Source organism: Panthera onca, chromosome F1, assembly GCF_046562875.1.
Source record: "Panthera onca isolate mPanOnc1 chromosome F1, mPanOnc1 haplotype 2, whole genome shotgun sequence".
NCBI classification, from domain to species: Eukaryota; Metazoa; Chordata; class Mammalia; order Carnivora; family Felidae; genus Panthera; species Panthera onca.
Window position 1 is genome coordinate 20,121,976 of NC_138355.1, and position 22,858 is coordinate 20,144,833.

Here is a 22,858-nt window from a genome sequence, read left to right on the forward strand (position 1 = left end):
TCTGCCTCAAGAACAGTGCAATGCTGCCACCATTATTACCATTGTCGTTCCAGTCGCAGGGGTAAGATCCAACTTTCAGCCAAACTTGACTTTCTTGATGCCTGCCCTTTCCCCCTTTAAATCTGCCTCATCAACTGTGACTGACTCAAGAAACCAGCTTTCTTGTAAAGCAAATGAGCACAGCCCAACGGGGAATTATTTTGCATGAAATACACCGTCCCTCCCATCTCTCTTCCCGCTTCCGGTGAGTTTGCCCAACGCCCCATGCAGCTCCACTTCCTACCTCCCTTCCTACCTGCCGAGCAGTCAGGGCCCTGGTAGCCCTCTTCACAGAAGCAGAGCCCCTCCTGGCAGTGTCCTCGCCCGCTGCAGGCGTTCAGACACCGCTGCTGGCTGCAGTCCTCACCCACGTAGCCCTCCTGGCAGAAACAGGTGCCATTGGTGCATATCCCCTTCCCCGAACAGTCCCCGGGGCACCTCAGCTCGCTGCAGTCCTTGCCCGTGTAAGGCTCTTCGCAGACACACTCCCCGTCCACGCAGAGTCCCCGGGAGCTGCAGTCCGTTGGGCACCGGAGCTCTGAGCAGTCGCCCCCGCTGTACTCGCTGTCGCAGATGCACTGACCGTCCACACACACGCCCCGGCTGGAGCAGTCCAGGGGGCAGTACGGTTCAGAGCAGTTCTTGCCGAACCAGCCTTCATTGCAGATGCAGCCGCAGGACTGGAGGCTGAAGTTGCCATGACCGCTGCAGTGAGGGATATAGTCCAGTTGTCCTGCAACGGTCAAGGAGAAGGTCAAAGGGTAGCAGTGGCAGCTCGGGTAAGTGGTGCATGTGGGGGGGGGGGCAGGCAGAGACCTCCTCTCACTCTCTGGTCAGATTAGTGTTGCTGACAGTGAAACTTCACCCAGTTTGGTACATAACCAGTTGCATAAATATTTTCCCCCAGTCTGGGTTGCCCATGCCTCGCACCATGCCGGCGGCAAGGGTGAATGAGATCTGGCCCCTCATCCCCCAGGAGCTCACCTTCAGTGTGTCTTAGCTTGGATTTCCTAGAAGTAGTCCTCGGATGAGGACTCAGGTGACTCAAGGTGACTTACGAGAAAGTGCTCCCAGGAGAAACTGGTCAGGGAGAGAGGAAGATAAGGGAGGGAGGAGCCAAGCCACAGCCCAAGCCTGTGTGAACGGGCAGAGTCCTAGAGAGGATAACCTGGGTTTAATCCTTCAGGATGCTCCGGCCACAGGTCGGATGCAGGTCAACCTCATCATGGCTTAAGGGCTGTCCTGGGGTGGTATAAACGCTCACGCTCTTCCCTCGTCTTCTCGCGCAGGCCAAGGAGGTTCCCTCAGACCAAGGATAGTCCCTGACAAAGACGCCCAGGGGCTGGCTGTGGAGACTGATGGAGACCCAAGGGATATAGGCTGAGTGCTGAGTCAGAGACACAGGGTCATATGTGCTACAGACCCATCTTGCTCCCTCTTCTTCCCCACCCCCCCCATCTAACTACCTCTGCTCATTTATCACAACTCAGCACCAGGGTAACTTCTAAGGCTTCCCATAACTCCAGTCTCATTTAGTTACCGCTCGCTGTGATCTTTTTGGATTTTACGCATGTCTCTGTCCTAGCCTTTACCACACTCTACAGTGGTTGATTTATCTGTCTAGCATGAATCAAATAAATAAACTAATTAAGCAAACACAAGCCCAGTACCTGCTTGGCATGCTTCTCTGCACTTGGCTCTGGGGACAAGTAAGTTATATCCTTTTTTAATTCTGCCACTTTACATAGTCCCATGGTCTGAAGGGACACCACACTGACATTGTTTCACACAATTCTTGCTTGTAGATTTTTCCATGTCTGCCGGGGAGCCTGAGGGGAGGCTGGTAGAATGCCCACTTAGACGCTGCCCAGAGTTCATGTCCATGAACACCTATGACTTCCCCATATTCCTCAGCTCCGCTGAAAAGGCAAAGTAGCCTGAAAGTTCTCACTGAAGAACAGGAAGAATGGGAGGCTGAACAGCTAACTGGACTTTCTCTTCTCGTCTTCACAATTGTTTATTTACAGTTTCAGTTTTGGGGAGGCGAAAGAGGTATGAAAACCTGTGGAATATTTCACTACTCGAAAGCCTCCCCTAATCTTGGTATGTGTCTGCTACCCTCTGGACACGTGGGCCATCCAGCCCCGTTAAAGATCATCCCTGCTGCCTCCTGCTTCTTCTCTGTGAAGGCCTTGACATATCAGACCCTGTAGAGGTGAAAACTGGAACCCAAGTCAGTAAAGACAAATCCCTCTTCTCATCAAAGAATGAATGGTCTGGGTCTACGATACCTGCTGGATGAGAGGACTGAGCACAAAGGAAACTGACACAATTTCTATATATTCAGGGTCAGCTGATAACTGTTGCTTCCATGGTGCTTACCGGCAGGCAGGCTTTCACCTGGAGAGCCCAAATCTTATACTAAATAACCCCTGCCATTCTAGCGTAATCAGCATTGTTAGGTGGGGAAGGAAGGCACGGGTTAGTTCCAAAACTTGCTTAAACACCAGCTAGTAAGTAGCAGAGCCAGGGTTTGAACTCAGGGAGTCTGGCTCTGAAGATGTAATGACTTCTCCCAGAGAGGTCAAGTCAGAAATTCGTAAGTGTCTCTAGTCGGGAGTGGGTGAGGCGAGACGTAAATAAATCTCTTGGACACTCAGCCTTTGGGGGCGTGGAGTGAGCTCTGTGATTGTGTGTGAGTGCGTGTGTGAGCAGGTGTGTGTGTGTGTGTGTGTGTGTGCAACTGCACCTGCGTGTGTGTCTGTGGAGGGGGGCCAAAACCTCCATCTTGCCGGAGAAGACGGGGACAGGTCCTCCGAGACCTTAATGACTATCATTGACTCAGATGGGAGAGAGGCTGCGACAGAGAGAACAGAGGACCTGCATTCTCTAGTCCCGAGGTTAACATGGATAGGTATCAGTTCAACAGCCTGAGAAAACCAAAGATGAATGAAGACAGACATCAGATTCCGTGCTCGCCACAGAAGTTGCTGCGCTGAACCGATGTACCATTACCTGACACGTCCCTCCAAAATCAGGTTAATGTATTTCAAACCGGCTGAGCAGTGGAGAGAGTCCCTGCCCCGAATCCCCCGGGGAGGGACCGCATTTAGATCACCGGGACATACGAACAGAGAGCCGCAGACGAGGGCAGTTTTCCCTCCGTGGGTGCGCCGTCCCCCCGTGCCTCTGCTCCCCTCCGGACACCTGTGCGCCCCCAGATCCTACCTGTGGCCGCGCTTTCCGGGCAGCAGTTGCTGTTGCACTGGTCCCGCAGCACCGACACCTCCCTTTCCAGCATCTCGATCCGGCTCAGCAGCTCCTGCAGCACCCGGGCGGAGCCGGCGCACGGGCAGGCCTTTTTGGGGAGGTTGATCCTGTGGGTGAAGGTGACCTGGCTCTCGTGGTCTGAGGTCTGGCCCGTGTACTCTGTCAATGCCTCGTCTTCCGCACTCACCTCCTGCTCGGCTGAGGCCTCCAGCCCCGAGGAGCAGAGGCTGTCCAGGGGCACGTTGATGTTGTACACGTGGTTGAAGACCACCGGCCGCTCTTTGCCGGAGGCGTTGTAACTGGCAACACCTCCTTCCTCCTCCACTGCCTGTCTCTGGACCCTCTCGGTGGTGACCTCCAGCTGACACTCGGAAGGCTTGAGCAGGGAGCCCAGAAGGATCAGGTTGACCCCGATGAGCATGTTCTTCAGGACCACCGTTTCCCCGTCTACCCCCATCCTCTCGGCCAGAGCTCTGGGTTCGAGACCAGCCTGCAGCTCCCAGCACGGAGCTGTGGGAATCTGCAAGAGAAACCACGGAACAAGATGACCCCTGAGAGCTGTGCCAAGCGCCACGGCTGGGCACAATCCTACAAAGCTAAAGAATAGGCAGTTAAGATTTTCCATGGGGACGCTGGGAAGGGACAATGGCTACCAGGGTCAAAAAAAGCCCAGAGCTTTGTCGCCGAGGGGGAGGGATCTTCTGCTGAAGGACATCTTGATTTCCCAAAAGAATTATCTAGAATGTATGGGGCTGGCCCCCCGTGGTGGGCAAGTGGTCCCAGCAAAGAGGACCTGTGAGGACAGCCGGACAGACTGTTCCTCCAAGGATTGCTTAGAACCTCCTTTCACGTCTGGGTGAGAAGTAGGACAAAGGGCACCGTGGAGCCTCAGGCGCATCCTCATATTTTCCCACGTGTTTATTAGCAAGGGTCCCCGCCAGCCACTTCAAAATAACTTATTAACTCCTCTAAGCTCATGTATTCAATACAAGTTGACTTTCGAATAACCAACCAGGCAGATAATATAGTTCCAGGTAATTGTGGTTGTTAATAATCCTAGGGTACATTTGTGATTATTGGGGACTGTGTGAGCCGAACTTTCTTTTAATCTTCTCATTAGTTTAGTCCCGGTGCTTTGTGACCACAGGGTGCCTTTCTTCCGAGGTCCTGTTTAAATTGCTAAAATAATGCATTAGGTCCTCTGCTGATTACCTAGTCACCAAGAACCACAGAGAACAATAAATTTACTATAATGCAAATCAGTTTTACGGAAATTATATTTCTTTTTTATTCCCTATGTAAAAGAGGAAAGAGGCTTACAAAGTTTGGTTCTAAAGGTAGTGTTAGAGCTTCTAAGAAGATTAAAGACGGAGGGACGGGGTAAGGGTAGCTCTGACTCTGAGAAGAAGGCACAAAGGATGGCTAGTGCCATCTGACTGTGCGCAGTGTCCAGACTGCGCTGTGCATCCTGCACGGGATCTTCCTGGCCCGTAGGCAGCCCCACGAAGGGGCCCGGTGACTGTCCCCATCTCATAATGGAGGCAGTTCTGCCTGGAGAGGTCAGATTTGAATACGGGCCTGACTGATTCCAAAAGCTGTGATCTTGACTGCTGTGTTCCATCTCATTCCTTGAGAAGCATGTTCAATTCTCTGTCGTCTCTGCTGGAAATTGTGTTCACACTAGGATCTTCCCAGGAATATTGAAATTAGAAAGTTTTGCTAGGGTCAGGTCCAAGGTTCCTTCCTCCGTGAAGCCTTCTCTTGCCTGTTCCCTCCTATCCCTTGCTCTGTTCCCCCACTGAGGCGAAGTGAACCCCCGCTCTCCTCGCGGAGCCCCTCTGACAGCATTTCTCACACTAGACCTGGGTTTCCTTTGCCTGTTTCTCCCCACCTGGACTGGTAAATCCATTCCGGTCAGACCATGTCTTCTCTGCAGCGTTTGACGTGCGCCTAGGGCAGCAAAAGTGCTCAGTACGTGGCTGTTGAATGAATGAGTGGACGCATGGACGGGTGAATAAACAGATGAATTAATAAGTAAATGACCAGTGAGCAAAGGGTTGAGTCATTCTCCAAGTTATTTTATCTCCTTCTATTATCCTCAAGTTATTCACTATTCTCGTCCATCCATTATTCTCAACTGAACAATGTCTGAGGGTTGATTTTGGTAGGAGTAACCTGTATTAGTGACTAGTGTAAAAACTATGTCTCAGGGCGCCTGGGTGGCTCGGTTGGTTAAGCATCTGACTTCGGCTCAGGCCATGATCCCACCGTTCGTGGGTTTGAGCCCCACATTGGGCTCTGTGCTGACAGCTCAGAGCCTGGAGCCTGTTTCAGATTCTGTGTCTTTCTCTCTCTCTGCCCCTCCCCTGCTGTTTCTCCCTCTTTCTCAAAAATCAATAAACATTAAAAAAAAATTTAAAACCATGTCTCATTATTCAGCCACCTTGATGTTATATATTGGACCATAACCTGTCCCTGTTTCCAATATGAAGAGGAAGCAGAATAGAGCTGTTAAGACCATGGACACTGGAGCCAGACTGTCTGGGTTCACACCCAGCTCCTTTGCTTTCTAGCTGTACGTAGATCATTTAGCCTCTGTGCCTCTGTTTTTCCATCTATAAAACAGGGATTGGGGCACCTGGGTGGCTCAGTTAGTTAAGTGTCTGGCTCTTGGTTTTGGCTCAGGTCATGATCTCACGGTTCGTGAGTCTGAGCCCTGTCGGGCTCCACACTGATGGTGCAGAACCTGCTTGGGATTCTCTCTCTCTCCCTCTCTCTGCCCCTCCCAGGTACTTTCTCTCTCTCTCTCTCTCTCTCTCTCTCAAAACACATAAATACACTTAAATAAAATAAAATGAGGATTATGGCAGTACCTCTCTTATAGAATTACAGTAATGGTTGAGTTATTATCTGTATAATGCTTACCTAGTACCTGGCATTCATTAAAATAATTGCTAATTATTCATTGAAATAAGTGTGGTTTGCAGACAAGCAGAATAATTGTTCTGACTCTTCCCCAATCCAAGGACTGCCCTGAAATCACTGGAACATGTGAGAAGTCTCCTCCACTCATGGACAGCAGGAAAACCCCAACTTAGCACACCCTTGTTCATAGAAGGGGGGAGGTCCTTGGAGTCATGTGGGAGGCGGTGCTCCACCGGTCACATCCAGATGAGCTACATCACCCTTGGGGATGGATGGAGTGACAGGTCTGAACCAAATTGCTCTCATTGCTGTCAGCTGTTTCCAAGCTCTCAATTCGAGGTGCTGCTTGCTTTCCATTTCCAGGTGCTCCAGCCGGTGCCTCCCTAGAGTGCCACTTGTGCCCTCCTGTCACCCAAAGCTTCCCAGAAACGGCTCTGCTATCAGTCATTGACGCTCACTCGTACACTGAAGGCTGTCTCTCTTACTGAACTAGAGTTGGTCCGTCTGATCCATGTTGATATTGCTGAATAGCTTTCCCCCCCCGCCCCCGGAAACTGTAGAATTGCCACCTAACACCCATTGCATTCAATACAGCTTTTTTGCACACGGTAGACACTCAATAAATAAGTGAAAGAAGAGATGATGTTATAAATGGAAAGGAAGGCGAGTGACAGGAAAATGAAGATGGAAAAATGTCAGGTCCTACACTTAGATCCAAAACAACTACAAAAATATTTATGGAGAGGAAGTTTGGCTTTATGTGTGAAAAACACTTAAGATCTTAGTCAATAACCAAACTCGCTATGAGTCAGTCGACACTGTGCTATTTGCAAGTTCCAAAATCTTTTAAATTTAGGCTTAATGAGTTAAAATACAGAAAATAAAGGACAAGCAAGGGGCTGTTTGGCTCTGTACTGCACTGATCACTGATCCCTTCGGGGTGGCCAGGATGTTGAAGGGACTCAGTCTTGTCACAGGGAGGAATGTGGCATGTGGGTCCAGAGCAGTGAAGACCTGGGAGGTATACTGGTTCCTTTTTCCTTCATTTGACAGATATTTATTGAGTACCTACCAAATGCTGCTTCCTCCATTCAGAGAATTTGCATCCAAGTGTGTTTGCACGAGTGTGTGCACGCGTGTGCATTGGGGGAGGACAGATATACGGTGAAAATAATTGTGTGCAGGTATCTCTTGCTTTTGAAAGTTTCCACTCTGGCAGTTTGCACTGGGGAAGAGTTCTGAAAGGGATTTTCGCCTTTAGGAAATAAGGCAACAAGCTAAAATAGTGTTCAGCGTTGATTGTGCAGTGAGCCGTCACAGAGGCAGAGCGCACCTCAAGCAGGGAGAGCGCCACTGCCCAGCTCCTTCCCGGAATGACGCTGGGCATCCAGGCATCAATCCGCAGGAGCTTTGGACTGTGTGGGCATCTGTGCTTTATCTCAATGTATTTCGTGCATCCGTTAGTGAGATGTGTCATAAGGTATTAGAAAAGCTTAAGAGAGGTTATTTTTGGGGTCTGGGAATGCTCGCCAATTTTTCCATATAAATTAACGGTAATTGCTTTTTCACTTTATGCCATTTCAGCTTCCGGGAGCTTTCCTAGGAAGGCTCTATTTTCAGATAGCAGGGGAACCTGTGTATCACATACAATGTATCATAGAATGCATATTATATGGTATTTAATGAATGATAATGTAAGATGCATTTGAGGTGTGTTTGTATCAGCAAGTGGTAAGACTCCGCTGCTGTGGGAAAAAAGAAAAGGTGAGGGGGGAGGGAGCTAACAGGGCAGGAGAAATCATGCTGATATTACAGGGCATGGTCAGGGAAGGCTTCTCTGAGACGGTGACAGCTGAGCAGAGACCTCAAAGAAGTGGAGTGGTGAGCCACGTGAATGGCTGAGGAACAGCATTCCAGACACAGGGAACAGTGAGTGTGAGGGCTCTGAGGCTGGAGTTGGACCAGTGAGTCTGAGTGACAGTGAGATTGTGGCCAAGTGAAGAAGGAAGGAGCAGAGGTGAGGAGGTGAGTTCCGAGAAGTAGTAGGGGCCAGATCAGATATGACCTTGTAAACCACTGTTAGGGCTCTGGCTTTTTACTGGGGCTATAGGGTCACTCTTCTAAAATTCATCCCCAACCAAACACTTCTTGTGACCTGGTCCCTATCCTTGAGAAACTCTAAGCCTTGTGGAAAAGATGGAAACACAAAACAGTGTAATATCATCATTACCACGACGAGCAAATACACAGAACGCCCAGAGGAGGCTGCAGGTAATACAAGCCAGTCAGGGGTAGCAGGGACAGCTACGCAGAAGGGGTAGCATAATTGTCAGCTCCCTTTGCCAAGTATTTCTGGCCTGGCTTTCCAGACACGTGGTAGGACTACATTTTCTGGCCTCCTTTTGGCTTGGTGTGGCCAGGCCACTAGGACTGACACCTGAGCTCTGAGGAAGTGAAGTGTGTCACTTCCGGGTTAGTGCATTCATTGCTGGTGGCTGACGAGAGACCCTCCAGAGCTCTCCCCCTCGCCTAGTGGCTGTCAGCGTTCAAGATGGTGGCTGTTTTCTCAGTCTGGGTCCCCTCAGTGACTACAACACACAGTGCCCCTGCTGACCCGGAGTGGATGGGCAGTAGGTAAGAGAGAAATAAGCTTCTGGCTTTGAGGCACAGATTTTGGTACTGGTTTTTCCAGCAGCGTAATAGCCCATCAGGAGACGATACTAAACTGGATTTTAATGGATTACTCTTCCGGTAGAGAAAGCAGAAGCTTGTCATACGCAAAAAGACATTGCGTTTGCTAAAACTCTGATATGTACAAGAACGTGAATGTTCTTGCTCAGTGAATGTAAGTATTTGAAAGGCTGTTGAATGCTGAAAGTTTGGACTTTTTTTTTAATGTTTATTTATTTTGAGAGAGAGAGAGCAAGCAGGGGAGAGGCAGAGAGGGAGGGAGACACAGAATCCAAAGCAGGCTCCAGGCTCTGAGCTGTCAGCACAGAGCCCGATGCGGGGCTCAAACCCACGAACCGTGAGATCATGACCTGAGCTGAAGTCGGATGCTTAACCGACTGAGCCACCCAGGCGCCCCAGGTTTGGACTTTTGTATGGCAAAAGGTCCGAGGGAAGTAGTTTCCATCAACTGGGGTAATCTACAAGGAAACAGATTTGGGCTCCATATAAAGAATAATTTTTCTAACCGTCAGAACTACTGAGCTGTCATTATGGGTAGTGAGTTCCCCGTCACTGGAGGTATTTAGGCACAAGCCAAAAGACTACTTAATGAGAATGCTGAAGATGGACTTTCAAGCATCACATGAGAGGGTGAACTAAAATGAACATTACGATCTTCTCTTTGCCGCTACTTTATGAATTCATGGTCTCATGTGGCTTTGAGGCATCTACTCACTATAAAACTATATTCGTTTCCTAGGGATGCGGTCACAGATCACCACAACTGACTAACTTAAAACTATAGAACTTTGGGGTGCCTGGGTGGCTCGGTCGGTTAAGCGTCTGACTTCGGCTCAGGTCATGATCTCACGGTCCGTGAGTTCGAGCCCCGCGTCGGGCTCTGTGCTGACAGCTCAGAGCCTGGAGCCTGTTTCAGATTCTGTGTCTCCCTCTCTCTCTGCTCCTCCCCTGTTCATGCTCTGTGTCTCTCTGTCTCAAAAATAAATAAACATTAAAAAAAAAAAAAAACTATAGAACTTTATTGTGTTGCGGTTCTGGAGACTGGAGGAAGCCGAAAATCAAGGTATCATCATGACTGGTTCCTTCTGAGGGCTCTGAGGGAACATCTTTCCCATGCCTCTGTCCTCACTTCCAGTGATGGCTGGTAGTCTTGGCATTCGCGGGTTTGATTAGATGGGTCACTCCAATCTCTGCCTCCATTGTCACATTGTCTTCTCCTCTGTGTCTCACGTGATCATCATCAGTCATACTGTATTAGGGGCCTATCACTCCAGTATGACCCCATCTTAACTACGTCTGCATGACTCTATTTCCAAATAAGGTCACATTCTGAGGTACTAGGGGTTAGAACTCTACCATATATTCTTTGTAGGACACAATTCAATCTATAACAAAACCAACAGCTAATTGGGCATGTCCCAGGTGCCAAGCTAAGCATTTTTCTTATATTGTTGTATCCATTCTGGACAATAATCCTATAAACAAGGGAGGGGTGAGGTTTAGGAGGCAAGATATTTAGCAACAGGCATGGCTCGGGCAACAGCCAACCAGAAAGAGGCATCCATCCATCAGACCTCTGTAAACAACCAGCAGGGCCCTGTGGTGATTTTGCTAACATGCTCTGTCCTCTTTCTTTCCATTATCTGAGACGAGGAAATGAGCTTCAGGAAAAGCCAAGGAATTTGGCCAAGATTGCATGGCTAATGAGCAGAGGAGCCAAGACTGAACCAGATCTTGCTGACCATCGTCTGTGTTCCTAACTACTGTCTTCAGCCAGCTTTAATTAGTGGCCACACACCATTCTCATGAAGAGACTCAGAGTTCTTAAAAATCAACACTTTCCTCTCCTGGGATCATCTTTAGGACGTCCTGACAGCGATGACTTTTAGCTTAATGTTTTCTCCACCACTGCAGGCAGCTACCCCAGAAACTGCTTTAGTCTCTCCCACTGGAGGGAAGTCTTGTCTGACGGCTCTTTACTCACAAATGCCCAGCCTCTACCGTGTCCCAAAGAATCAAGAACAATTCTGAACCAGTAAACCTTGATCTTAGAGGAGCTGGGGGACATTTAAAAACGTGTGCTTTCCGAGCGGTTACAGAGATCGGGGCCTGCACAGGCTCCCACCGGCGTGCTGCCCACACGGCTCGGCCCCAAGTACACCACAGGCCACAGCACAGGCCTGTCTGCTTCTCTCTCGTGTCTGCACTTTTGTGTGGCTGCTGTGGCTGCTCTGGGGCAGGCAGAGACAGAGGGTGGACTGAATGGCAGGAGGGGCTCCATTTTTCTCCCTTCATCTGACGTTGCTGAGGGAGAAGGGGAGCGAAGCAGACGTTCGTTTAATGCTGACTGAATAAATGTGCCCTCAGTTCTGCTAAGCTCGTGTCACTTAATTACTTCCAAGCGGCTTTTCTTTCTTGCGTCCCTGAAGCCTCCCCTTCTGGCCTCATTCTCTACCTCTGCCTCCTACCCCAACAAAGAATATCGACTGTTTTGCACGCGGTCTCTCTCCGTGGCGCTTTTCGGTGATGCTAGTGGGCAAGGCCTAATCCCAGGGTGTATCCGGGAGCGCCACATTTGGTAGGCTCGTCTCCTTCAGAGGGGCCCCACCTGCTCTGAGACCCACGACCTGGCTTCGGTGGTTTCACCTGTAAGCTAGACGCAGAATCTGTGACCAAAGGCGACCCGGGCCGGAGGGGATCAGAGGAGCCTCCCTGCGCCCTCGTGGTCTTCCCCGCTCTCCGATGACTCCTCCAACTACAGTTAATAAGACTCCAGGACGAGGGTCAGCATGGGCCAGTGAAAGCGGGAACGTTGGGGGGTAGGGGAGGCAGGAGGGAAAAGCAGAGGAGATGGAGAAGGAAAAACGGAAGCATGCCAGGCCGGCGAGAGGACCAGACGAGACTCCTACAGGTAGAGTGAGCATAGGTAACCCTGAGGGACAGCGAGCACACCCAGGCCTCGGTGACACGCCAGCGGTTGTGAGCAAGACAGATAGCTAATGACCCTCCAAACGAGAGTGCAATAGAGTTGCGGTAATTCGGCAGATTGATACTCAGGAAATCCGTGCAGGGCCATTGATTCATTTCCTCTACCCCGCTTCCTTATCAATGTAATTATCGGGGCCGGCACCAGAGGTGTCTCTGGGTAATTTGTAAGAGGCGGAGAGCAGGCCGGTCCTCCAGGCGAGCTGGTGCCCTGTTTACCAGGTGCCTGCTGCTCTCTCGAGGCCCCCGCGGGCACGGCCGGGGTTACCCGGCTCGGCTGGAGCTCTTGCCCCAGATAGAGTCGTTCTCCGGTGGCTTTTCTTTCCCTTGGTCACCTCCACAGGCCCTCTCCTGGCTCTGTCTGTTCACCTTGAAGAGCTTTGCGCCGGTGATGGAAAAGCATGCCCAGAGAAGGGAGAGGAGACCTGGCCTCCAGAAGGTGGGGGTGGGGGTGGGGTGGGGTGGGAAAAGGGTGGAGGGGGGACCAGGAGACAGGCACTAGTCACTCAAAATGAAGCTATGCCTTTGGGATTTTCTTTTTCTTGTTTTTCTCCCCTAGACTCAGACAGGAGACACAAGAGATAAAGACGGGCAGAAATTCCTCAGGAAACACAACAACAGGAGATGGGAGAGAAAAAGTGAGCGTGTAGGTTGTTGGGCTGGGAAGGAGAGGTGATCCCCAGGGGTGGGCGGCCACAGCCCTGTTTGGATCGTCTAGCTCCTGCCAGCCTCAGTCCCCGCTCTGTCCCTAGGGGCGATTTATAAACCAGAACTGTATCTGTGGAAAAATGACACTCTTTTTTGTGCCTTTTTTTTTTTTTTTTTTTTTTTTTTTAGTAAGAATTAGTTTAAAAATAGTTCCCTCCCTGCCGTTGGGATGCTCTGTCACTCGGAGAAAGAGGGTAATTATGAAAGAGGAGGGTGTAATGTGATTACAGCCGGCCCCATTGTGTCAGCGGTGGCGCGGTCCGGGCTGCCGGGAGGGCTCAGCCCGCCGTCTCCCTCAGCCCTGGGCTTTTATTGGGCCTGTCAGATTTCCGAAAAGAACCCGAGGGCAGAAACCTCCCCGCAGACAGGGCCCGTGGCTGGCCCAGAGCTGTCAGCAAGGACGTGGAGTGGCGCGGGAGGGCACACGGGGCCAGGCCCCGGCAACCCTCCCACCGGGCCCGGCCACTGCCCACGCCCGAACAGCGTCCACCTTGCTGGGCCCCGCGTGAGAATCCGCAGGGAGGGTCTGCGGTTCAGAATCCGATGGAGCCACATTCGCTTTTCTGCGCAAATGGTCAGCCCGGTATGTGGTTCTGTGTCAGTGCGGATTAGAGAAACCACAGTGGCAGGGACGGACGGGCAATCTGGCTTCTGGTCCCCCCCCCCGGCTCCGTCTGGCGCCACCTCTGAGAGCTCTCTCTGGCCAGACCTCTCAGAGAAATGCCTTTTTCATCTGAAATACGGGGGTCTCGAATATCAGTCATGGGAATGATACCCAGCGAGTCATAAAAATCTCATGATCGGAAGTGAGTGTGAGGTCAACCTCGTTTTGAATTTCCACTTTACAATGCAGTCGGTAAGGCTGGACAAGCTTTATGGCTGAGGGCACCGATTTCCTTATGCGCAGGGACAACCATCAGTCCGCCTTCCAGGCCTGCCCATGATTTTTGGTAAATGAAGATTCCATTTAGGTAAGAATGGATCCAATTTTCATAGACCCCAGATGATTCCGTAGGGTATCTGAATGTATTTAAAAATATCACATATTTAGGGGCACCTGGGTGGCTCAGTCGGTTAAGCGTCCGACTTCAGCTCAGGTCATGATCTCACGGTTGGTGGGTTCGAGCCCCGCATCGGGCTCTGTGCTGACAGCGCAGAGCCTGGAGCCTGTTTCAGATTCTGTGTCTCCCTCTCTCTCTGCCCTCCCCCCCCTTGCACTCTCTCTCTCTCTGTCTCAAAAATAAATAAACATTAAAAAAAATTTTTTTAACAAAAATATCATATATTCATAATAATGTATGTAATATGTTAATAGACTATAATGTATTAATATGTGCAAAGTTAATTAGTACATTAATAATATATTATAGCACCTGTAGAATATATGAAAATATATACCATAATATATTAATGATATAATCTATTACATGTTGACATATACTATGATTAACATATATTAATTATTATATAGTAATAATATTAATATAATGTAATAATATATAATATAGTATAGTATAATACAATTTATATTTATATTTATTTTTTAGTATAGTCCCATTTGATCCTCACAAGGGTCCATGGGATTATTCCCATTTTACAGATGAAGCTAGAGTACGGAAGTGATTTGCCCAACTACATGAAGAAAGTTAGAGCCGAGCTAAATCCTCAGTCATATTTCCAGACTCTCAGTTCAGTCGTGGATGCCTCAGCCCCCCTTCATCACCCGCCTCTATCCTTTGGAAGTAGGTTGGACATAAATAATAAATTCCTCATTAGTTTCCACCCTTTTGGTCACAAATTCTTCCAAGAGTCTGACCTTTTGCTATCATTAATATCTATTTTTCGTCTGTGTTCCCTGAGCTGAGAGAACACCATGCCACCATTTGCTATTCAATTATTCTTCTTGAAGAGTCATCAGTATTACTTTTCATCTTCCTCTTCTTTACATTTAAAAAAATGCAAAGAAAATTCCCTTGTAAGAAGGACCGCCCGTCAAACTGCATCCCAAATCAATGGCTTCTATCTCCTGCCTGGGATACCCCATAGAACAGACAGAGAAATTGGTTTGGAATATGTGTGTGTGTGTGTGTGTGTGTGTGTGTGTATACATACATATATATATATATATATATATATATATATATATATATATATTCTCTGTCCTCACGGGGCTCACAATCCAGTTAGAAGAGTAGACATACACACATGATACCAAAAGAAAAAGTGACGCAGTCCATTTTTATTATTACCCTCAAGGTCCTCGTGCCAAGTTTAACAGGTGTCTTGAGCAGTGAATGGAGCTGTCTGTGGGAGCAGTGGTCAGAGAAGCCTTCCTGAAGCCGTGGTCCCAGTTCAGATGGAGGCAAGAGGGTGGAAAGGTGCACAGGAGTTGCAGAGGGCAGGTAGGGAGAGGGGGAAGGGGGCAGAGGGCACAGCAGAAGCAGAGTTTATTAGAGCCTCAGGGCCAAAGGCAACATAGTTCTGCCTCTGAAGAGACCACGTTCAGTCTTTACAAAGACTTAAAATCGATTAAAACTAGACTATGGAAACAACACATACATGCCCTGTGAGTACTTCTGAGATAAGGGATCTGGCCATGTCTTCTCATTGATTCTAGGGCTTGATGTCCAAGGACCAGTGGGTCCAGGAGGCCAACTCTGGGCCACGCCAATTTATAAATGTGTGCTCAGAACTTCTAATTAATTATAACTGTAAATGTAGGAATTATTTGCTCGATCTTAGGGCATTGAAACCTTTTAGAAAACAAACAAATCTTAGGAGTAGTCACCTGCAAAAATCATGTTCTCTCACATCCAGAATACTAGATAATTCATCCACTCTAAAAATGTCTAATGACAGATTCAAATATCAAATTCATGCTGTTTCCAATTATATGGCATAACTATGTCAGAGTTGGTCCTTCCAGCAGGAACCAAATAATTGCTTTCATATCGGATATCCATTAATTTCTTCAGATGGCCTGTATATTGGAGGTGGCAACTTATAAAAGTTCAGCTCTGGAGGTCTAAAGGAGTTATTTCCTTCATTGTGTGAATTATGCCTTTTAGAGCATGAAATAGCACCAGCCTGACCCAAAGACTACACACAGGTGAATTATATTTTCTAGAGCATGAAATAACATCCTTATCTGTTACTCAAAGTTCGAGGAAGCTCTCAGAGTGCTGGTATACGTAACACAACTGGCTTAATTACCTTCAGTTACATGCTGATTGCATGCCAGCCGCTGGGCTGGGTTCCATCCGAGACGCCAGGGATGAGCTAGTGAACTCTCAGGTAACTCTCTGGGTAACTGGGAGGGAGGTCTTCACAAACTGAGAATAAACAGCAGACCACGATGAGTGCCATCTCAGAAGTCTGGGGAAATAATCTTCGGGGAGCCCAGCAGAAGGAAGCATTTCAACCGCAAGACTCTCTAGAGAAAGCTCAATGGGGAGGGTGGCCTTTGAGCTGGCTCTTGAAGAATGGGAAAGATTTTGAAGGGAGGAGGCAGAGGAAAAGGCAGTTGTGGTGAGTGAGGGGTAGAGAATAAGGAAGATCCTGCTTGAGGAGGGGGCCCTGTCCCCAGGGTGGTGGCACCCGGGTGTTCGCGTGAGTTTACGGACGAGGGTGCCAAGTTGTCGCAGAGCCTTGACTGGCATCTTTAGAAACGTGCTCTGTCCTCTGCGGGCCTGTTGAACCATCAGTGTGTTTTAAGCGGGACACGATGTGATTAAGAAACCCTTTGACATCTGCTGCTGCAATTGGAGCCAAAGATGAATACTAATCTGAAAACCTCAGAAGATGGTTCGCTCGTCGTTTATCTTATTTTGCAGTTATTCAGTCAGTGAGGCTCCGATTAGCTCTCCTCATTACTTTAGAGAGTGGTTTTTCAGGGTACATAATTTCTTACGTTCCTTTTCTCTCACTCTGTCTTGACAAAGTGCGTTTTGCTCTCCATTAAGTTATACGGCATCATCTTTGTTCATTGTTGTTAAGAGGAGGCTCCCGTCGAATTCCAAAGTTGTTTTATTGACTGCTAAATTCAGGATATGTATTGCAAAATATTGGGCTTTTACATGTTTTCGATCTGAATAAAAAAAAAAAAAAAAAAAAAAAAAAGAATCGACCATTTGGCCCCAAGCGGCCGCCTTTCTGACAAATTAAGAATGTGGTCGCCGCCGAGTAGTCTCTGAGCGGGGCCGGGGCCACTGAGGCTTGGGGAGTGAGCCAAGCGTGTTTTGAGGGTTCCCGGAGTCCATGGGTGATCCGTACGGGGTGCAAAGAAGTACAAAAAAGCCCACTGGGGATGCACAGTGTCTCCGGTGGGTTGGGGTTTATGCCCGCAATAACGCGTGCCTGGTGTCCTGTCCCTTGATGCGAGCTCTCCTTCCGCCCGGACGGGACAGGGGCCTCCGTGGGCACCGCCAGGGGGCTCACTCCCTGTGTCCGCACACGCGGCTCTGCGGCACCTCCGTCTTCCTGTCCACACCCTCTCCCCCTCCGTCTCCCCAGAGGCGCCCTCGCCCTGGATCTTCCCGTTCAGCCGAAGTGGGGGGGCCCAGTAGTTCAGCGGCGGCTCCAGTCAGGAGGAGAGCGGGTCCCGGCTTCCACCCGGGAGGTTGCTCAGGCCGGCTGTGTCCCTCAGCTCAAGGGCGTTGTTCCTCTCAAGGTGACCTTCTCTACATGACTGAGTCTCTTTCTGGGTTCTAGTAACCTGTCTGCTAACTCCCCTCACCTCCTTTGGGCCTTAAGGATGGTAACGGCTCAGTCTCTACTGAGCCTACAGGTCTGGATCCAGTGTCCTCACTGACTGAGCACGGCCTTCCCCTGCTCATCCCTGCAGGTACCCGCAGAGACCGGGCTGCCCCGGGGACAGCAGTTTACCCCCAGTCTTTCCTCCTGTCCCCAGCTCTGCTTAAAATTTACCTGTCCCCTGGGCCTCGTTCCCTCAGTAGTCAAATGCCAAAGTAATACAAGAGACAGTATTGGCAATAAATTAACACCTTCGGAAAACCTATTTGGAGACAGGTAGGCCTTAGACCGTAAATAACGGTGACATTTTTCATTTTAACAACAGCCTCATCTAACCTAACAGTGGACATGGTTCAGCGTGGTTTCATGCAGTAACAGAGAATAAGATTCATTGCCTGTAAAAGGGTTCAACATCTTTCCTCGCATTGATCTTTCTACCTTTCCCCGGTTGAAAAGTACTGAAGTGAGCCAGCGTGCCAGAACCCCTGGTGTTTGCGCATTATGGTTCACAAAATGTATAATCTTGGTTCCTCCTTCTGTGAATTTTGTTAAGTATATAAGGTAGGTAGGTTGACCCACTTTACAGATGAGTAAACTGAGGCTTATGCCTGTAAATGACATGTTTTAAAGCTGGTATTAAAGAAATTGAGTATTCTGAGGGTGACCTCTGCTACATTTGAGAAATTTATGGGGTCAAAAGGAATCTGGCTCACATCTCCTTGGGTTTATTTTTCTCACAGGAAAACTGAAGAAATACAGTGACACTAAAAAAAAAAAAAAAAAAATAATAATAATAAAGGCACAGGCTTATTGATTTCTCAGCAAGAAATATGTTCTATTAATTAAAAAAAAAGTTTCAGCCTTCTACTTTCTCTATGCTTTGGTCACTGACAGGTGCTTCCACGAGCAGTTGGCTGGGGGAGAGGCAGGGGGCTCACCAACATTGACTGTCAGCTGCAGGTCTGGAGATGGAGTGGGGTCTGACAACCAAGGCCCTTAGTTGGTCAGTGCACAGGGAACTTTCTGTTTCTCTCTGTGGATTTACTCAACAGCTCCCCTCTACTCAAGGGCTGGAGGACTGTACTCCCAAGAGGCTCTCAGATTTCCTTAAGAACAAATCAAGACTGGATCTTTTCTTTGGAGTTTGGAGTAGGAAAACGTATCCCTTTGATCCTAGTTTGCGTTATCAAATAGGATTCCTGCAGCGAAATCATTGTAAGAGTACCCCCTGCGGAGGAAGACACCAGCTGATTCACCGAACGGGAAGCCTGAAGCAAGAATGATTTCCCGAGCCAGCGCTGAGAATTTTCCATGACTTATCCATCAGGAGCTATGTTTGAGGATAATTATGAGGTAGGCAGTGACATGCCCTCATCCTGGTCTGGAAGATTATACATTCATTAGTCCAGACCCACCAATGTCTCTAGAATGGTCCAAACTGTTGATTTGCAAGATGAGTCCATAGGAATCAATTAACGATAGATATTTATTGCCTTTCTCTGAAATAGCAAAATCTCTGGGCTTTTCCTAGAAGATTGGAGACGTGGTTGGGTTTGTCCAAATCCGCTGCATTTGATTAGGCAGGGAGGCTCCCCGCCACCTTCAGCGAGCTGGTCACATGTACCTACATGACCCCACCGCAGGATGATTGCAGGACTGCGCTTTGAGGGAAACGGAGAGTTTCTCGGGCTGACGCTCATGCATTCCACACGCGTGCCAGGTACTCTTCTAAAGGGCTTTTGCATATTAACTCCTTTAATCCTTACAGCAACCTTACAAGCTACTAGGATTGTCCCCATTTTACAGGTGAGGAAATTGAGTCACAGGGAGGTTAAGTGGCTTGTCTAAAATCACAAAGCCTTTAAGTGAGGGCACCAAGACTGAGACTTGCTGAATGCCAAGGGATGTAACCAGCGGACCGGGAAGCCTTCATGCAAGAAAGAATTTGCAACAATGATCTCTCTCTGAGCTCAAGTAGCATGTGTTACTACTACACTTAACATGGTAGTTATTTGCAGAGTCGTTTCCTCCCCGCTGCAAACAGAGAGCCCACAGGGCAGATCTGTCATCTAGCTATCTATCGTCCCAGCATATACTACTGAAATCTAGGGGTTCTTTATCTAAATGCGTACATCCATACACACGTGATGTGGTTCCAGCCAGCCTGCCTACTGAGGGGTCCACATTTCCCCACAAACTGGCTTTTCCTGTTCCCAAAGTTTCTCAAGTTTCCCAATGGGCTGTTATTCCCAAGAACTGCTGCCCGGAGTGTGTGAGGTGACCCTGAGGGGCCTGGGGACACACTGTTCCTCTAGCTGTCGGCACAGTTTATTGTTAGGGTAATAAATGTCCTGCCCATCCCTTCCCAGGCTCTCTCACTGATAGCTTCAGGATGATTCGTCTTCCCCCCTCACTTCTCTTTTGATTACTGCTGCCTGTCACATTGTTCCCTATTATTGACCTTGGTACCTGTCAGACCACTCACACCCCCTAATTGTCTTTGCGTGCTGCTTGTCCGTCTTTGCTGAAAAGCTGGTTTCTCTGATTACGCAGGCCCTGTCAGTCTCATGGATTTATTTGATTCTTCTCAGGGATGAAGGAGTGATTTGTGGCCTTCTTTGTCCTTGGACTTGATGCAGGTTGTTGGCTGTGAGCCGGGTCATAGATGGTCCCCTCCAGGTCATAGATGGGCCCAGGGCCAGGTCCCACCTCAGGGAAACTTTAGAGTGGGATCATTGCCTGGTGGGCAGGGCACCTGCCTTGAAGACACATTTCTCTCTGTGTCTCCTGCCACTTCCAGTCACTGGCTTTATGCGGTTGAGCGGGTCATGTGACAGCTCTGAGTCTCAGTTTCCTCATCTGTGAAGGGGGAATTATTAATTTTTTTAATTCCTTTTTTAAGTTTATTTATTTATTTTGAGAGACAGGGAGCTAGTGGGGGAGGGGCAGAGAGAAAAGGGGGGAGGGAGAGAGAGAGAGAGAATCCTGAGAAGGCTTCTCACTGTCCGCTCAGAGCCCACTGTGGAGCTCCAACCCACGAACCGTGAGATCAGGGCCTGAGCCGAAGTCGGAGGCTCAACCGACTGAGCCACCCAAGCACCCCAAGTATTCTTGACTCAAGATCTTAGCAAAGGGCTTGCTAAGCCCACAGCAACATCCTCAGACCTGAGCCTGGAGGGCTGCTTGTACTACTTGGTGTAAGAATGACTGTCAAGTCTCTCTAAGGGAGTGAGAATCCATCCTCCCTGAACCCACGGTGATGTTGGTAGTTGAAACATGCCCAGAGATCTCTGGTTTGAGTCACCATCGAGGGTCTTTGAGTTGGTCTTCCCTGTGTGGTCTAGGTACCCGAAGCACACCCTCTGTCTTAGCCGGCAGCCTCTGTCTTCTGCTCAAACTTGGCCGCTTCCCCGTTCCCTCTGATGGAACCTGGCTGGTGTGGAGGGGTACGTGGGAACCCAGGGACTTCCATCCCCCACCTGTCATGTCTGCTCTGTCCCCTGCTCAAGTCATTCCCACCCCTGCTGAAACTTCTCTTCTCCAGACCTCAGGTCCACCTGCCTGAGGGTCAGCTGTTCAAACTAGTCAGAAATCACAGGGCCGGGAGAGGAGCAGACCCTTCTCGCCCAAAGGCCTCTCTCTAGCAGACTTGGTTTGTTAATTCTGATCGGGACTGAAACACAATGTTCCCCGCAAAAGCTACATGTTCAGACATGATGCTGCACACACGTTAATGAGGAGAACTGTGCGGAGGAAGCTAGTCAACCCGTCAGCGCGTGCCCAGGCTCCCCACTGGCAGAGAAGTGTGCTTGGTGCGAGGGGCAGGAGGAAAAATACAGAAGCTGTCCCTTGTGGGGGTCTGCCCTGCCCCTCCCCGCCCCCCCCCCACCTCACCCCCTCACCAGGCCTGGCATCTTCCTCATCTGCATGATCCTACAGCCTGCCAGCTGATGTGGACCTGGTTTGCCTGACACTGGCCTTCCAGGCCTGCCCGAGAGGCGGCAGTGTCCCTGGGCAGTGCTTTCCCGAGATAGCGAGCCCAAGGAATCTGTGGGTCTAAAGTGTTTACACCACCAGACTATAAAGAATACAGTCTCGATTATATAAATAAACGCGGAAAAAAAAGCAGGAGGAAAAAATACACCAAAATCACTAGTGACTTTTGCTGGGTCGGTGTATTAACAATACAACCTTTCTGTATGTTCTGGTTAGTTTTTAACGAATGTATACTGTTTTCATAATCAGGAAAAAAACACTTAAAAATATAGAGTTGATTTAGCTTTAGGCCATTGGTGTGGGCATTCTACCTCCCGAAGTTACTTACAGTGTTTGGCTGGCATACACTCACCTTTACCCCCGAGACATGTGGCATTTGCATCTTGGTTCTGTTGATGTGTCCCCTCTCCTTTTGGTCCTGACCCTACTACGTTTAATCCAGCTCTGTGAATTTCAGTTGACCCTGGATGCGCCCTGGATATGTCACATTACCCACCTCAGTCTTGCCTAGAATCGTGTTCTGGTCCAGCTCAGGGCAGCCCTGCCTTGGCCTTGGACCCTGAAGCTGGCCTCCTAGGCCCCCTGCCCAGCTTCTATAACCAAGTGAATAGCTTTGAACCTGGTGAGCCTATGGCTTTATAGGGCCTAGTTTCAGGGATCAAACATAGTCCAGGAACAACCAAAGAATAATTTCAGAATCCCTGTGATTCCCAGGGGAATCCCAGGGGGGGTTACATTCTGATCTTCCTCACTTGGGAAAGTTGACCATTTCCTCAGAGTTACTGATCATCTGCATGAAATGCTAGTTCTCCTCTAGACATGTAGGTCAAAAAGATGCACCACAATTGCCACCATGGGATTTGTCACTCATTGCCACCTAAGCATCTTCAATTGCACTTTACTCAATTCAACAATTATTAACTTAGCACCCAGTGATGATTCACCATCCTGCTGTGGCCCTCTAAATGCTGGGGCTGACAGAAAATTGAGGAGGAAAGATATTGCCACGGCTGGATGTCCCATAACAAACCTCTGGCCCATGCAGAAATGGAACCACGTGGTCCTTTATTCTTCACACATTAGCAATGCTGACGCCGTCTCATCAACTTATGTGACACTTCCTAGTTTATACAGTATTTTCACATATTCTTGATTTTCATCTGTGCTGACAGCTCAGAGCCTGGAGCCTGCTTCAGGTTCTGAGTCTCCCTCTCTCTCTGCCCCTCCTCTGCTCGCATTCTGTCTCTCTCTTAAAAATAAATAAATGTTAAAAAAAAAAAAAAAAAGAATACTTGACATGTGAGGTAAAACAGCGTCATGGGTGTTGGGCTGGGGAATCACATAGGCCTGAAATCGAGTGGGCTGTGTGTTAGTTGGGTGATCGTGGGCAAGCAATCAGCTTCAGTTTCCTCATCCGTTAAATGGAAGCAATAATGGTCTCCATCTCTCATGGTTGTTTTAAGTGTTTAGTATATAATATGTAGTAAGCATT

General features: G+C 48.9%; 1 protein-coding gene across 2 annotated transcripts in view; it reads right to left on the minus strand.

The window, feature by feature from the left end:
• The window catches only part of TNR (tenascin R), a 417,184-nt gene that overhangs the window by 91,278 nt on the left and 303,048 nt on the right, over window positions 1-22,858 (minus strand). For both annotated transcript variants that reach the window (XM_060643572.3, XM_060643571.3), the window contains exons 3-4: window positions 3,268-3,829; window positions 296-772 (exon numbers count right to left, since the gene is read on the minus strand). In XM_060643572.3, coding sequence (XP_060499555.1) covers window positions 296-772; window positions 3,268-3,766 — 976 coding nt within the window. In that variant the 5' untranslated portion in view covers window positions 3,767-3,829. The remainder of the gene's footprint in view (window positions 1-295; window positions 773-3,267; window positions 3,830-22,858) is intronic.